The sequence below is a fragment of the Oryzias latipes genome, chromosome 3, assembly GCF_053564925.1.
Source record: "Oryzias latipes strain Hd-rR chromosome 3, Olatipes_Hd-rR_3.1".
In the NCBI taxonomy this organism is placed as follows: Eukaryota; Metazoa; Chordata; class Actinopteri; order Beloniformes; family Adrianichthyidae; genus Oryzias; species Oryzias latipes.
Window position 1 is genome coordinate 21,067,533 of NC_136239.1, and position 15,945 is coordinate 21,083,477.

A 15,945-nucleotide genomic window follows, 5' to 3' on the forward strand; every position below is an offset into this window, starting at 1 on the left:
GATTGTTTTCCAACAAATACGTGAAAACCTCTGTTGTTAAGCTATAAACTAATGCATATGCTGTGTATGACATTTGAATCGTTTAGCATTAGTATTACAAAGATAAAGTGTCTGAAGTTGTTGGATGTGTCACTAAAATCAAATAGGTCTGTCAATAGCTAAGGAAAAGTCTTTAAATGTGTCATTTGTTGACCCTTGACTGGAAAAATAACTAGGTATGGGTATGTGACCAACTCCAAGGTCAAGTTTGTTATTGTTGTGGACTCATCGAATACATCTTTGCGGGACAATGAAATCAGAAGTGTAAGTTATGCTATTAAATTCAAGACCCATTCTGATGAAAATTGTGTTTTTTGTTTTTAACATGTTCTCGTGGCATTCCTCTCTTAATGGAGGACACGTGTAAAGAAATTTAAGCTTAAAGTGGCATTTCTGAGTATTTCTTTATTCAAATTGTTGTAAATCAGGAGCAGACAAAAAAATGCTGTTTGAAAAAGAACTTAATTGTGATATAGAAGCTACTTTCGCATGCCACAAGCTCCATTCCGATACATCTACTTGCAGACTAATAGATCCATGTATGGTTTCCTTTTCCTCGTCTGGCATCCGGCTGGATAGCTCCAATATTGCTTGCCAACTTTGTTGCACGCGTAATGTTAGGTTGGGGTTTTGAGGGGGTGTAAGGTAGCAGCAGAGCGCCTGAACAGATGATGGGAAGATGGCGGCTTTACTCCACGTCGACGGTCCCGCCCAGAACTCGGTGAACTCGAAAGAAGCTATTTTCTAGAAAGCAACATGTTTGTTTTTCCGCCTAAAAACGGCATGTTTTTAATTAAAAGACCATGGGTCTTTTAAAGAGATCAAACGATGTTCGGAGTGGGAATTTAAGCCTTATGCCGGCTCTTCTGGTCTTTGGTGTCACTGGCTAAACTATTTCCAATGTTTTTTATGCACCAAATATTTTTCAGGAATTTACATTGATTCATATTTCAATTTTTAGTCAACTTTAAGTATTTATTTTCACTTCTGATCATTTAGAGTGCCATTCGTCTGCCCTTTTATTTTCAGGGAAAGGGGACATTTTGAAAACATGTTTAATTACTGCTGGCTGGTCGATTTTCTTTCAGCATCTTGTTTAAATGCAAGTTTCTCTTTCAGATGTTCAGGAAGTTGCACAACTCTTTTACAGATGTTATGTGCAACCCATTTTATAATCCTGGGGATCCCATTCAGTCCAAGTGAGTTTTTTTTCTAATGAAAGGCATTGTACTGCATTTCACACACTTACTTCCATTCTCTTACACAGAGCCTTCAACGGAGTCGTTTCTGGAATGATGGTTCAAACCGGCTGACTTCTCCTTCTCAGCATTCACTGTACATATGGCCTTCTATTGTGTTTAAATGTTGTAATGTAAAATTGGGATTAAACAGTTTATAATGACAACCTGCATAACCTTTAACCGGTGGATTGCTTAATTGTTTTTATTTATTCACATAGTAAAGAAGTTGCACATTTCACTGGATTTTAACATTTCAGGCACACACAAGACACTCCCATCAATTTGTAAAAAAACAAAAACAGATGCAGCTAAATCAAGAGTTCAAGGCTTGTCCCATGCGTTCACATCAGCATAACTTTAAAACTCAGCAGTTGGACCTTCAGTTTGATTTCAAAGGAGAGAAAAGCCTTTGCTGCCTAAAAATCCCACCCATCCAACATGGCAGGAAGCTGCAGAGAGATCTAGCGCTGCTGTGGGTAGTGCTGTCCGTTAGATCCTGAACCCACCTCCTCTGAGGGTGGCGTGATGAGGAGGAGACATGGGTAGCGCTTTGATGTCTGTTCGTTGTAGTCAGTGTGACCCCACTGTCTCTTCCCCACAGATGCTCCCTGGTAATAGGGATGGGGGGGTTGGTGCTGTGGCCTTGTTGACTGGTACCGAAATCTGCCTCGAAAGCCATTTTGATATCTAGGAGGACGGTGGCCGCTTCCTCTTCCTCGGCTGTGACTCCCTCTATGTCCTCCTCTGTCAGTGGTGCTAATGCCTGGCATATTGGTTCTTTTAGGCAACACCTGTAAACCAAGAGATGCCAGTTACTCTTCAGGCATCCGTTACCAATATATCATTCACAACTCTGGAATGTTGAACCAAAAAAAAAAAAAAAAAGGCTAAATTTAAATGAAATAAGATATAACCAAGATAATGTTTAGACCTTTTAGATTATTCTGCGTTTGCAGCTAACTACTCGGCCCATTCACTATGTTACACCACTGTCCATTTATAAATGTTTGCAGCATGTTAAGAGGGAGTAACCAAATCATGATCAACAGCAAGCAGAGCAGTGAAAGCACAGAGCAAGAATGTCTGCCATGACTACCTTTAAGTTATAGTAGTTTTTTGGTACTATTGACACATTGGAGTGGACATGAACCACAGACATTCATTTGGTCAAACTTTGGGATTGCAGAAAACTTGAGTGCAAATAGGAGAATAAGATTGCAGAGCCTGTTACTAAAAAGTGAGTTAAAGAGAAGATGTGTCAGTGTTTTCACATTAGCCAAAAGATACTCTAGTCTATATACTAGTTATTTAAAACTCAAATATTTTCCTGCATTTGCTCTTAACGACAATTTTTATCTTTATCTGGAATTGACTGATTTTTTGTCAATTCTTGGAGAAATCCTATTCAAATAAATGGGAATTTTTTTTAATGTTTGAAAACAATTTTGTTTTTTGCTGTAGATCACGCAAAAAGAAAGCCACACAAGGACTTAATACCGTTTGATAAAAAAAAAAGAAACTTTAAACTGGAGATATGTTTCATTTATTTGATTAAAACTCATTCCTTGGTAGATGAAAGTACTTTTTAAACATTAAAATTCAACTGACCCTCCAAGCTGAGCGATTAAACGACTTTGAAAAGTTGTAAAAGAACCCCAGTTAAGGTAACGGAGTTCATGCCAGCTTGTAAACCAGCAGACCTCTTTTCAATCCACATAAAAATATGGAGCAGCTTTGATTCTGGTCACGTGCATTAGCTCAGATAAAATAATTATCAGAGAGGCTTACGAAAAGTATCATAAACTTTCATACTTAATGCTGTATGTGTGCAGATGCAATATAGCAATGAAAACCAGACAGTCACACCAAGTGTGGTGCAATTTAAAAACAAATCCAGCTCCAGAAAAAGCAATAAGTTGTATTTCACAATAAGATAAGACAGATGTGGTATACATTAGCATAAGGTAGACAGTACCTTAAGGACTCTTCCTCTGAACATCGTTTCATGCAGACCAACAGCACTTTGTGCAGCGCTTCGATCGGAGAATTCAATGTAGGCGAAGCTGTTTTAGACAAAAAAAAAAACAAAATATGAATTAACCATCGATGCCCATTGTTGTATAGATTAGTCAAACGTGCAAATGAACCACACACCCTTTAGGATGACCAGAGAACCTGTCACACAGAATCGTTACTCTGTTGACAGGACCGCAACCATTAAAATGGATCTCCAGCTCGTCTGCAGTGGCTCCATAGTCCACCTAGGATATGTTCAGAGGAGTGTCAGGACACTGATAAAACAATATGCCAAATGCAATGCAAAGAGGTGCAAGCCTTACATTCCCCACATAGACTGATCTGTTGTCTGCATCCATCCTCTCTTCAGGAGTCATGTTGTAGAAAGGCCCTGGAATGGAAACATAAACTGATTATATTAGAGAAGTGTGCCATTATTGCCAGAAATTACCCTTGATAAAATAAAATATGGAATCATATTTTGAAACTTTAAGATGAGGTGGATTTTTTTCTGAAATGGCTTTATGGGCGGTATAGTTGTCAAGACCAACAAACTGACAGAGGGTAAGAGGGCATCTGATTTTTACAGCTTTGTCTAACTGGACAGTGATGAAAACTGATCTGACAGTAATGAAATGTAACAGAGTTTAGCCAGGCAGGCAGAATTAAATTCCCTGACCTGAATTAAGATTAAGATCAACTTTATCAAATTCAGCACATGGCACAAAACATAGCAAATGTATAAAGATATGTGTTTATCTGTGCAGACATGTGTCCAAAACCAACGAGTAGAGAAGAGAAGACATCTCACCAGGTTGAGGACTGCTCAGCATCTCCTCTGCATCACATCTTTCCTCCTCTTTCAGTCTCTCCGTCTGTTCTTCCATCTCCAACTCCTGAACCCTGGCTTTGATGGCCATCAGTTCCTGAGACACAAAAAGAGAAAAGGACACAGAACCCATTGTGATTAACATGATGATAGCCTGAAACTTAAAACCAGAAGTGACTGTTGTAAAAATATAAAAAAGTAAATAAATATTAAGTGCCGATATTACCCAGGCTGGGCTTCTCCTTTGGGTTTAAAACATTTTACACTCATTAGCTGCATTTCTTTAGACAATATGGCTCTTACAATTATTTTTTTTAAGTTGTAATCGTAAATATGCTCAATAAAGCAGACCCAAGGCTCATTCATCTGTAATGTTTCCATTGCACTACCCCAACAGACTTAAAACTGAGATTCTGTTAGCATTTTTTCCACAATTACTGCATCATTATATTTGAATCATTCACACTAAAAGAGACAGTAGATTCAAATTAGAACTTGTATTGGACTTCAAGAGTTCCGTTAGCATACTATTTGGTGTACAGGTACAATATAGTTCAGTTACTCCTGACATAACTTCAGCCTTTTGTTGTGGACAAACGATTACCCATCATTCCTCACGGCTTTATGTGTTCACGTCTCTCGTCGATAGAATCCAAAGAGAAGGACATTGGAAAGCATTTGGGGATTTTCTTTTTCCGTCTTTTTAAATATTAACTTGTTGTTTTGGAAAAGGGATGGCCTCTTTTAACATTAAACCAGCACCGAGAAATGCTAAAGGCTATTACAAGAAAACGACTCGACCGCTAATGATGTTTGCTAGCTAAAAGATTTTCTGGATCACGTTGTTGAAGCATGTCGACTTAACATGATGAAATTATGTAAAAACCAGTGACGACTCACCGGATCTTCGTTGATATGCCCACTCATGGCCTCGCCCTCAAGATAGCGGTACTCCATATCATGTTCAGCCATGCCCCCGGCCCAGGATCTGCATCTGCCACACGAACAGCAGCTCACCCAAACCGCCACGAAAGAATATCTCTCACCGGAAGCAAACGGACGACGTTAAGCAAACGGACACCTCTTCACTGCACAAGAAGTAAGCTAATAGATATCACCTGTGAATGAGAGAGATGACACGCCAGACCGATCTGCGCTTGAAGGGGAGGGACTGTTTTCAGGGCCGTATCAATGGCTCTGACTGCAGGGGGCCCAGTAGCCTCCTTCATCTGCACACACAAAAGGGGGGAAAAATGTAGAAATCATCTGATAATGTGTGTGTACAAACAGAATATTTATTTTATTTGAGAGCTTGGTATTGACCACAAAAACATCACTTTGGTTTTATCTAGGTGCAAAGATCTTCTTCCACTAGAGAAGGGAACAGGGAGCAGCCTGGAGTCGAACCTGGGTTTCACGGACGGAAGGCGCCGCAAACCAGCACGAGCTAAACTGGCTCCCCTCTAGGTGCAAAGATAATTTGTTGTAATCCATCCATGACTTTATTTTGTTTCACCACATTGATACATTCTCTATAATTGTCTGTAGAAAAGAATATATTTGTGTCAGAAGCAGATAATATGAGTTTAATTTGTTGAGTTTAACTTAATTTAATTTGAATGTCATTTTTGATGTCCTTTTTGCTGTCATTTCTGAATGTCCTTCCTGCTGCCCCTGTTGGTACCATAACCATCCAGCCTGCAACAACGTTAGGGGTCCTTCGGGGTCCTGGGACTAGTGCTGACGTCACATTATGTGATTGGCTGTCCGTTGGTCCGATGACGTGTCAGATAGTGATTGATCTGGACAAATTACGATATTACCATAGAAGAAGATATTATGCGGTCCGTCGTAAACAAACAGAGCTCAGACACAGAGCGAGATTATCTTCTAAACGTGCTTTTATTATTATGAATATTATTAGGTGCATTGCAGCCGAATGGACTGCGGTTCGAACCCTTCTCTGGACCGCACACTATAACAAAGCACCTTCCCTGCCTGCGAACACGAAGCTACGAGACTCCAGCTGCTCTGCTCAGAGACACGGTTCGTTTGTGTGGAGCAGCAGGTTCATTCTAACAGCCACAGGTCTTTTTACAAAGTGGGTTGTGGCAAAATCTCTCAATAAACATTACAAAGAATAATGTCAGACACAATCTATGAAGGCAAATAACTTTAGGTTACAAAAGGAAACGTGAAATGAAAATATGTAGAGCCCGAGCAGATCTCCACACTACGTAGTTTGTCCAAGTGGGGTTACCGTAGTGTTATCCTCAGTTGAAAGGACCCCGAACAGTTATTGCAGGCCAAATGGTTATGGTACCTACACAGCAGATAAGTGAATTTCCCCATCATGGGAAAAATAAAGTTATCTAATCTAAAAAAAAAAAAAAATCAAAGCTCTTTTAATTACAATACAGGAGTATTACATTGTGTAATGTGCAACTAATGATTACTTAAAGGTCAATTGATTGCAATATAAACATTACAGATGATGGCATATTTATTGGTCTTAATCAGCAAGAACTGTGTCTGCAAATGTGATAAGCACAATTGTGATGTGTACTGCAAAATCTTCCCTTGCTTATGCACTACACTATTCTACGATTTGACAAAAAATAGCGTTAGCAAAAATGAAGTAATTAATGTGGTTAACTTCGTTTTGATAGCTTTAATAAAATGTTATTAATCTTGAGAATGACAGTGGTCTTCATCAAGACTAGGCCTTGGTAGTTTAGCTGATTGCATTCCCCAGCTGATTCGCTTTTCAATATTTGCGGTTTCACATATTTGCAGATTTCCTTTTTCTGTCACATGTCTCCTTTGGTTCATCACAAAATCTCAACTCAAGGCGTTTGTATGATACTTTTGCGTCCAGAGGAGGGGAGCGGAGATGAAGAGCACGCGGCCGTCGGCTTCCTTGCCGGCTGCTAATGAATATCTCACAGTTATTTCCACGGGTTCGTGAATCGCTATAACCGAATTTTGTGCCCCTGCATGGAGAAATGGCATCAGCTGACTCAGAAGCGGCCGGAAAACTGATACGCTGAGGTAGACATTTGCTGAGAAAATTACCACCCGAATGAATGAATGATGGGTGAAACCAGCCTTTTCTAGAAGAAGATACCCTCTCACTGTTATATGATAAAGAAGGAAGTACGGGCTCCTGGTCTTAAGGCACAGAGTGATTTTTTCAGTGACACCTAGATAGGAAAATCCAGTGTCCTTTAACTAATAACTGTAGGAATTTCGAAGAGGAGATACCGAATAAACCCATGTAGATTTCTCCCTGGGCTGTATGGGTGTGTTCCTGGTGCATACCCTGTTTTTCCTCCTCCTGCATAGGTGCAGGTACTAGGAAATCAGGTGATGGATATAAAAGATCCACCTTTGGAGCTCTTCAGAAGAATTAATTCTCTGGTTTTCCTGCCACGGCCAGATCCTCTGCTCTCAGGTCCTCAGCTATTTCTCTACAGGGAAAATATACACTTCATTCCCAGACACCCGATGCAACACCACATCTTCATGCTTTGTTATTTGAGTGGTTTGAACTTATTAAAAGTACTTTGAGTACTTTAACCCCTGTTGTAAAAGTAAAATATGTAAAAACACAAGAGGCCTTCAGCTCTCATCTGTCTGCCCAGCTGTTGGACAGGACAAGTAAAAAAAAAAAAAAAAAAAGTACTTTGAGTGCTAAAACCGGTTTCGCCTCCCCTCTTATTTGTTGTGGTCTAGAGCCAATCGTAACACTCCCCGAAAAGAAAGTCTTTCCTACTATATATCCACCTTTATCAGATGCATTTTGTAGTTTTGTTTTATAGGTATGAGTTTTAAAAGTGACAGGAAGTTTCAAATGACCTCAAAATAATAGTAGATATTGGACTATCACACAGACTAGGATCTTGTAATGATTGTGTTGTCAGTTTGTTTAAACCTAATATCTTCCAGGTATACGATTTTTGTGAGTATGCAAACGGTGTCACTGAACAATCTTTAAAATCTTAAAATAAATCTGTAGAACTAAACATGATGAAAAGTCTAAAACCTATACCTGTACATTTAATCCTCTGAAATAACAAACGTTTTTGTTGTTTAATGCTATTGTGTCTGCAAAAACACCACTTCAGATCACTTACATAAACTATCTTTGTGCCTGAGGCATTCACTTCTTATACTAAAGAGCCTTTTGGAGAACACCCCTGCTCTGTAAAGAAGTAATGAGAGCAGTAAATACATCATTTCATGTTTTAATTACACAGTTACATTGCTCAACACAGACAATAACCTGAATTAGAATGTTTTACAGCTTCACACATCCAACAGAGCAAACAGTTAAAGATCAGTATTAGCAACAGGGAGAAAAGCATGCAAGAAATAAATACAAATCAGAATTTCATTCTTCTGGCACAGTTTACTTCATCTAAAAATAGCAACAGGACTGTTGGAAGAGGGACATGAAACAAACTAGGAAAGACTTTCATAGTGCCAACCTTTCCTGTTGAAACATTGTATTTCTGTAATAATGTATTGCACAATACAGTATAGAATCTGCCCCTACACCTATTAAACCATAAACTTTTTTTTTATCTTTTAGTTTAAAGGTAAAAACAAGACCATCCTGAGGCATGGCTTATGGGAAAACGAGTGCTGTATCCACTGCTTGCCTACTGAGTTTTCTCGTCATCGCAGCCTGTTTAACAGGAAAGAAGTGACCCCATAGCATCAGATGAGCTTCCAAACATTATCAAGTGGTAATTAAAAAGAGACAAATGTCTGTCTGTGAATATTTGTCTTCTCTGAATGTGTGTTTTGCCCATGTCCAGTACACTTTCAAATACAAATCGGTTGATGTAAAGGTTTTGGAGACCCTTCGAAAGTCTTTCAACACCAGAGCCCTTATGCGTTTGCCATCTAGAATATCTCAAAAAAAAAAAAAATGACACCACAGCAAAAACTGAAAACAGATCATCCATCGTTTTGTATCCTGCCACCCAACAATTACAAGACGGAACATCTGAATATAGGACAGTTTGCTCTTTCCTCTGCAGCTCCAGCTTTTGGTAGGTCGGTGGCCTAGAACAAGCAACTTAAAAATCTGCACTGCTGGGATGTATCATAAAACCTCGAACAGAAGACAAACCGAAAGAAGAGGAAAACATCTTTTGGTTGCATTTTGGTCGTTTAGAAATGTACAAATGGGTTTGGCTTTGTTTAGTTTATCTTAGGGCTTACTCACAGACAAGGAGGTACACACACAAAGTACTCCAGCTGAATGGAACTGTCATTGCAGTGTTGTTTTGATGTCAGTGCCATTGACAAACATGGTGCTTTACTGCACAAAGCTTCTGCTACATGCTGTGAATCAATATGCCACCATTGTCCGGATGATTATTTTTTTTCATTAAAGCTCCAAAGGTTTCAAGTAATTTGTTGAGACATAAATAAAAAGTTTTTATTTTTATTTTTTTACAAAAACACAAAAATACTCCACCCACACACGAGCACACACTCACAGTGCATTCATTGTATCTCTGCGAGGCTTTGTTACTGTAAGAACATGCTGTAAGCAGGCTTTTTAAAAAGGAGACACTTCTGTTTTGTACACAGAAGCACTCATAATGTAGTCAACAAGCACTTTAATTGCTTAAGTAAGAATTCTACACAGGTGAAACTCAATGGGTCCACTGAGCATGCTCTCTACGCCCGGACTCGTCAGAGTGTGGACGTCAGAAACTTTGGTTAACTGGTGTAGCAGAGCTCTAACCTTATTACTTGCAGTTTTACACACCATTTTGTAGTCCACAATGGTGAGTTAGGAGTACTTTGGTCTGTGCTTTTATTGGTTTCAGACAACAAATGGCATGCTGTAGCTGAGGCTGCGTTCAGTAAATTTGGTAGGACTCTTGTGTGCTTAAGAATACATTCCAGCATTATCTGTTTAGCTAGTTATCTTAGTATTAAGATGTGAACATAAATAATGACAATTTCTTTCGAGGATTCATGAGTCTTAGTGTGTGTCCTTGTCTGCTCTCAGCCCAGCTTTTCAGTGTCCAGGTAAGCATCTCCTGGGGGTTAGCTGTATGCTCACAGGAGGTAGCGAGTGCCAAGGTGGGAGAGGGTGCTGAGGGGTGGTCTGCAGCCGTAGTGAAGGAAAATTAGATACTAGTGGGGACGGAGCCCATAAAAGGCTGAGGTCAACACTATAATAAGGTAACTATAACACATACACATAGATACTACACACAGATGCAGGGGTACCTTACAGTTTTTCTTACCTTTCTTAGCTTAGCTGAATTAGAGGACTCTTGACAGTCCAGAAAAAAAGAAACCCACATTTGTTTTTTATAAAGCTTTTGTTTGTTCTGTTTCATTTTTTTCCAAGTGCTAATGAGACCAGCCATGCGTATAACAGTAATATGATGTTGGTGAAGCATATGGAGAAATCTTATGGAGAAAAAAAAGGGAAAACAGCAAATGGGGTTCTGCTTTTTCGGAAATAACGTTTTGTCCTAGATCTGAATCTTATAATAAAAAGTAATCTTTAGAAATAAGTGGGGGGAAAAAAGAGTCTTTCTAGAGAGTGGGTGGAAAAATATCAGCTTTTGCTGTTAGCTTAACACTGGAACATCCCTTCATTCTACAGTAATGGCTTGCCCTGCACCATAGGGAGAAGATAACCAAACACACAGACTGATGGGAATTAAGAGACAGGATCACAATGGTCACTAATATGGAGCGTGATCTGAAAAAGTCCTTGAAAAAAACTGGCCAAGTTTGTGTGTTTTAAATTTGATGTGAATGAATTAAAGTTTCAATTAAATGGATTTAAAACTGAGGCACAATTTTTAACCCTGTTTTACTAATGACTATATTAGAACTTGCTGTCAGTGGTAGACTAAAATAAAGAACTGCAGAATGGAGCTGTTGAGCTCTAATAGTCTCCTTCACTCTGAATTAAATGACACTAAATGAATTGAGAATGTGCTTAACTTTCATGAGTGAAAAAATTTAGAAAACGTACGTTTGAGGACGTCTGGACATTAAAGGTTTTTGTTATTTGGCAAACACATTTTTGGACCTTTTTTAAAATACTATGTACATTCACATTAAGTTACCGATGTTACTTTAAATATATCTATATGTATCTATATTATATGACACCCTACGGGCAGTTGCTGAGGTTCCATTCAGTAGCTGAATTTTCTTCATATTGCACCTCCGTCCTCTCACTGTCTTACAATGCGAGCAATACAAAATATTCTACAAGAGGGGTTTCATCTCGTCAATATAGATACAGGAAGTCAAACGAAGTACAATGCAGGGCTTCCTTTCACAAATGTAAGCGTCTTTGCTCTGTTTTCACTGCTCAGCCCAAACCTAAAGGAGGACAATTAAAGAGAACAGACCCAAAATAAAGTCCGTCTTATAGGATATACACTAGGCCAGTACATGTGGACATCAGATACAAGAGACATTATTGAAAAAACAAAAAAAGGAACAATATCTACAAGCAGGTTTAAACCTCCTCTTGAGACTGCTTTGTGGCTCTGTCCAAGGTCGGCTGCGGTTGGTGCAGACTGGAGTTGGGAAAGAGTGAAGAACAGAGGTGTCAGGTAAGGGGAGGTAGAAAGAGAGGACAAGGTTCACGCTATCCTCGACTAGGCTCTTTAAGCTGTTCATTGGGCTTTGGAAAAGGAAGGAGTGAATGTAAAGGTAAGAACAATTCCTTTAAAATTCCCCTTTAAAAAAAAATCTCCCACAAACACCCCTTCCCATGTGTCTTCTTAATGATACGCAATCAAGGGTTTCCAGCTTGTGTTGAAGATTTTGGCAGTTCAGTTGCCGTGTATTTGTTAGTTCCTTCCTTTGAAGTGGAGTCGATTTGCTTCTTCTCCTTGTGTCCTCTCTGTTCACAAAAGTACCACATTGTGGCAAGGTTCTGTCATTTTTTGTGAAGTTTTTCTTGCAGATTCACAGCATTGTTCATATTTACTAATCTAGACCATCGCTGAGGAGTCAGTGTAGTTTCCTGCGGGCAGCGGAAGGCAGCTGCAGCTCAAAGCGGATCACAGTTGTGATTTTTAAATCGTCAGACTCTGGGTCTTGCTCTGCTGCTCCTCTGCAGCCTGGTGCTCTCAGGGCCGGCGTATCTGCTGAAGAGGTGATGTTGCTTTGTGTTTGGTTATGAGTGCTTCTCTTTATCGCTTGTTTACTCACTTTGGCAGTGTAATATAAGGGTTTGGATCACGTTACTTTTCATCTTTGAATTCATTTGGGTTCATAATGGTGCAGAGAGGTGAGTCCGGTGTAGATTTTTCTTGGCTCGCTAGCAAGGTAGTTAGCAGTTTAAATTTTTCTTCATCAACATCACTACTGGTCTTTATTCAGAATATTTGGACTTTTCTTTGTTTTTCCCTTTAAAGCCAGAAAGAAACCTTTAGTAAGTACTAAGCTGTGTTTCTGAGGAATAAATCACATGACAAATTCTCCCCCCCTTACCTCAAAAACCATCCGTGCTCCCTGCCTATCTGCATCGAGAAACTGAACAAATGCTACAGCAGTGAAATGCCTGGACTGCTTGTGCACATTCCAGGGCTGGTCTTCCTTCATTGATGCTAAATTAAAGGGAAATCCTGTTCAAGTGCTATGCTACCAAACAATCCTAAATCAATGCATGGACTTATGGGAGCCCTAACCTGGTGTCCTTATGTAGCTACCGGGCATGTTCACTGCATTCCTCATGCTTTAAACTATGTTAAACTCCTGACTGGACTGTTTTTATCTGTGGCTGTAACTGTAAAACAGGCTGAAACACTTAAGGTGGGAAAACCAGTGTACTCTCAGAACTTTTTCCAAACAATTTTAGTTACGAGTGAAATCAAAAGAAACTGCAGTAAGGGGGGAGGAGAGGGAGCAGCGTGTGAGGAAGATTCCTCAGTTTGGTTTTGGATGGAGTAGAATCAGGTGTCAGCGAGAGGTGGCATCCAGTAGGGCAGGGGTAGCTGGAGTTGTAGATCGAGAGACACTGCTGGAGCTGCTCTCCTTGGGGCTGGCAGAGACACTGCCACTGCCACTGCCAGTCCCTCCTGCGATACTGCTCTGGCCTGCCAGGGACAAGGGCCCTGGAGGAGTGCTCTCAGAGTGTGTTGGAGGGGCACTGGAGGATGCTGATGAGGCAGAGGCGGAAGAGGATGGGGTTCCCAGAGGCACAGCACTGCCCCCTGGCAGTCCCTGTAGGCCTTGACCACAGACGTGGTGGTGCTTTTCCCAGTCTTTGTGTTGGCAAAAGGAGCCGCAGTAGCGAGCTGTGTTGCAGCCACTGCATGTCTCGCTGGCCTTCCTCCCGCAGTTCCAGCAGCTCTGGTGAGACAGTAATGCCAAAGTGGGTTTATAAAATTAAGTCTTCTCTGTATCCCAGGAAATGAGTTTTCCCTTTCTGACATAAATAATGAAAATTGGTATTCAAGCGTATGTCCAATTCATTTGGTTAAATTTTGTATACAAGTGTTGGTTTGTGTTTCAGCAAGTGGTGGTCAACTGCTGTGTAATGGCTTTAGCTTGGCAGGCTGCTCAGGCTGTCTGCATCTTTCTGTTTTTATTTACACAGAGCAATAGGGCCTGGGCTGTAAAAAAAACCTAATACTTGCTTCCATATTGCTGACTAAATCAGCTAAGAACATGCAAATTAGTATGTCATTTACTTTGTAAAGCTGCTCAGTTTGAAGAAATCCAAATGCTAAATGCTAAGGTAAAATAATGCATACACATAGATGCTGAGAAAAGACAAGATTGTTCAAATTTTTAATTTTCCTCATAAATATATAAATCAATGAAAAGGCCCAAGGAAAAACTCTGAGATACCTTCAAAGATGTGATACTCACTTCACTTGAGTCTTCCTGCTGATTGATGACGGTCAGGGCATCCTCAGAGGCTTGCCTCTTGGCTTCGGCTAGCGCCCTCTCCATTTTGGAGCGCTCAGCAGAAATCATCTCATGAGCCTTCCTCTCAGCGTCTGACACAGCCTTCTGCAGCTCTGACATGGCCTGTCGCTTCACTTCATTTACTGCCTCCTCTGTCAGAAAAAGAGAAAAGGACAAGGTGGAGAAAACATCAGTTCTCATGGCTTGTTACCATCTTCTGTTACCTTTAACCCAAACTTGTCAGACTTTCAACTTATTACATTTCAGTGATTGAAATCTTCCTCCAAGTTATCATTGGCATCACTATTCCACCAACTGGTGTTTTTTTCATTTGGTTTAAAATAATAATTCAAATGACTTTTTTTTTACTTTGGGACCTTTTGTCCTTTGTGGTTTTCTTTCAGCTTGATCCATTTAACCACCTTTAGATATTAGTTTCAAAGTGCAATACATGATGTCTCAGTGAACTCCAGTCATCTGAGGAACAGGCTGTAAATACATGCGCAATTGATCAAGCTCGAGACACAGAAGCATTTTTGTGCCATCGAGGTCCAAAGGCATGAACGTCCATAAATAATGAACAAGTGAGGATTGCCAGGTGTGTGAGAATGACCAGGCAAAAGCTGATAACGTCTTCTCATGCATTTGTTTGAAAGGGGAACTCAAAGATATCCCTTTTCTTCATCACTGCAGATATTTCGAACTACGATGCACAAAGACAGACGGTGGGGGAGCTGTATCCTTGCTCTTGTCGGTAAATGCACATTAATGTTTTCTCATTTACGCTTTGTGGATTTTATATGCACAGGTTGCATTTGATCAATAATATGCAAAAATGTTTTAAACAGTTTGCTTTCTTTCGGTGGCTTAAACACAGTCATACTTCTAAAGGCCTTTCATCATTCTCTCTTCTCGTTTTTACCTTTTGCCTTCGTTTCTACTTCCTTTTTTCCCTTCCAGTGCCTTTTCCTCTTTCTTCTATTCCTTTTAAACACTATCTCCATTATTCTAAGTTTCTCAATTATCTGGCCTAATGCATGCAGCACCTAGATTAGTTTGCAAATTTAATTAATTCTTATCAAGGAGACCGCATAGCAGATGCTGTGGCAATTAGCACTTAATGGAAAACACGGGGGCAGCGATATTAATGTTTTAATTCCACAGGGATTTGGCAAGTCTCTCAGACGTGTTATTTCTGTCAGCTTCTTCACTTCAGATCCCCGTTCTCTAAAGAACCGCAGGCTCTCAACCTGAACCAGACCAGAGAATATGTGTCTGGTTTTAATTAAAAGCGAGGTGCGGCAGCTACACGATGTAGACTACCCTGGCTACTGACATAGAGGTGACAGATACACGCATTTTTATGCACACAAGCACTAGAGATTAGATGTCGAGAGTGAGATATGTTACTCACCCTGCTTGGTATGGAGGTGCTTTAGAGCTGGGGATAGTGGGATGCTTGTAGTACCTGTATGAAAAACAACTGCAATTAAAAGAGCCTTTCCTGCTGGTGAAAATGCAGCACAGCATTTTGCCGACAGCAGCAGCATCTTTCCCCCTCAGGGTATTGGAGTATGAGTGCAACATAATAGTGCTGGGACTGAGGTGGAACAAGGGCTGAGCCATACAATTCCCGAGATGGGCTCTATGCATCCATGCAGTAAAGAAGAAGGCCCATGTAATGCTTATCTTTGGCTACAAATATAGTCAAAACAATATTTAAAGTTGTTTTTTTGTCCCTGATATCGTTTTTGACACTTTAGTTGAAAGGGATCAAATCTAAAGAAATTTGGAGATCAGTGAGGACCAGTGAAGCTCCGCCCCCATGCTGCGCTGCTGTGGCCCAAAGTAGGCTTGGTGACTGCATTTTCACTGCAGCCTTAACTGCAGTGGCTTTTC

The 15,945-nt window shown here is 40.2% G+C and overlaps 3 protein-coding genes and 1 long non-coding RNA gene across 30 annotated transcripts in view; 2 read left to right on the forward strand and 2 right to left on the reverse strand.

Annotated features, from left to right (window-relative positions):
- trappc2l (trafficking protein particle complex subunit 2L) overlaps positions 1 to 1,460 on the forward strand; it is a 2,101-nt gene extending 641 nt beyond the window's left edge. Inside the window, exons 3-5 of the mRNA XM_004067053.5 lie at positions 216 to 303; positions 1,159 to 1,238; positions 1,307 to 1,460. Coding sequence (XP_004067101.1) covers positions 216 to 303; positions 1,159 to 1,238; positions 1,307 to 1,352 — 214 coding nt within the window. The 3' untranslated portion in view covers positions 1,353 to 1,460. The remainder of the gene's footprint in view (positions 1 to 215; positions 304 to 1,158; positions 1,239 to 1,306) is intronic.
- pabpn1l (PABPN1 like, cytoplasmic) lies at positions 1,456 to 5,210 on the reverse strand. The gene is made up of 6 exons (XM_011490104.3): positions 5,026 to 5,210; positions 4,108 to 4,222; positions 3,620 to 3,687; positions 3,435 to 3,541; positions 3,256 to 3,343; positions 1,456 to 2,071 (listed from the first exon to the last, which is right to left on the reverse strand). Exons 1-6 carry the CDS (start codon positions 5,095 to 5,097, stop codon positions 1,742 to 1,744), a joined length of 780 nt encoding a protein of 259 aa, XP_011488406.1. The 5' UTR covers positions 5,098 to 5,210; the 3' UTR covers positions 1,456 to 1,741.
- Positions 5,088 to 6,972, forward strand: LOC144990961 (uncharacterized). The gene is made up of 2 exons (XR_013654847.1): positions 5,088 to 5,224; positions 5,478 to 6,972. It is a non-coding gene; the product is annotated as an uncharacterized LOC144990961 (long non-coding RNA).
- Positions 6,973 to 8,356: 1,384 nt separating this feature from the next.
- The window catches only part of cbfa2t3 (CBFA2/RUNX1 partner transcriptional co-repressor 3), a 56,593-nt gene continuing 49,004 nt past the window's right edge, over positions 8,357 to 15,945 (reverse strand). For 16 of the 27 annotated variants that reach the window (XM_078944379.1, XM_078944372.1, XM_078944371.1 and 13 more), the window contains 3 exons: positions 15,461 to 15,514; positions 14,008 to 14,198; positions 8,357 to 13,485 (listed from right to left, as the gene is read on the reverse strand). In XM_078944379.1, the coding sequence (XP_078800505.1) occupies positions 13,093 to 13,485; positions 14,008 to 14,198; positions 15,461 to 15,514 (638 nt within the window). In that variant the 3' untranslated portion in view covers positions 8,357 to 13,092. The remainder of the gene's footprint in view (positions 13,486 to 14,007; positions 14,199 to 15,460; positions 15,515 to 15,945) is intronic. The other 11 variants (XM_078944381.1, XM_078944373.1, XM_078944380.1 and 8 more) reach the window with 2 other exon arrangements.

Coding starts and splice junctions, on each gene's coding strand:
- pabpn1l (XM_011490104.3), bottom strand. CDS start 5,097: ATGGCTGAACATGATATGGAGTACCGCTATCTTGAGGGCGAGGCCATG. Junction 3,688..4,107: donor GCTGAGCAGTCCTCAACCTG/GTGAGATGTCTT, acceptor TTTCCATTCCAG/GGCCTTTCTACAACATGACT. Junction 3,344..3,434: donor TTCTCTGGTCATCCTAAAGG/GTGTGTGGTTCA, acceptor TGTCTAAAACAG/CTTCGCCTACATTGAATTCT.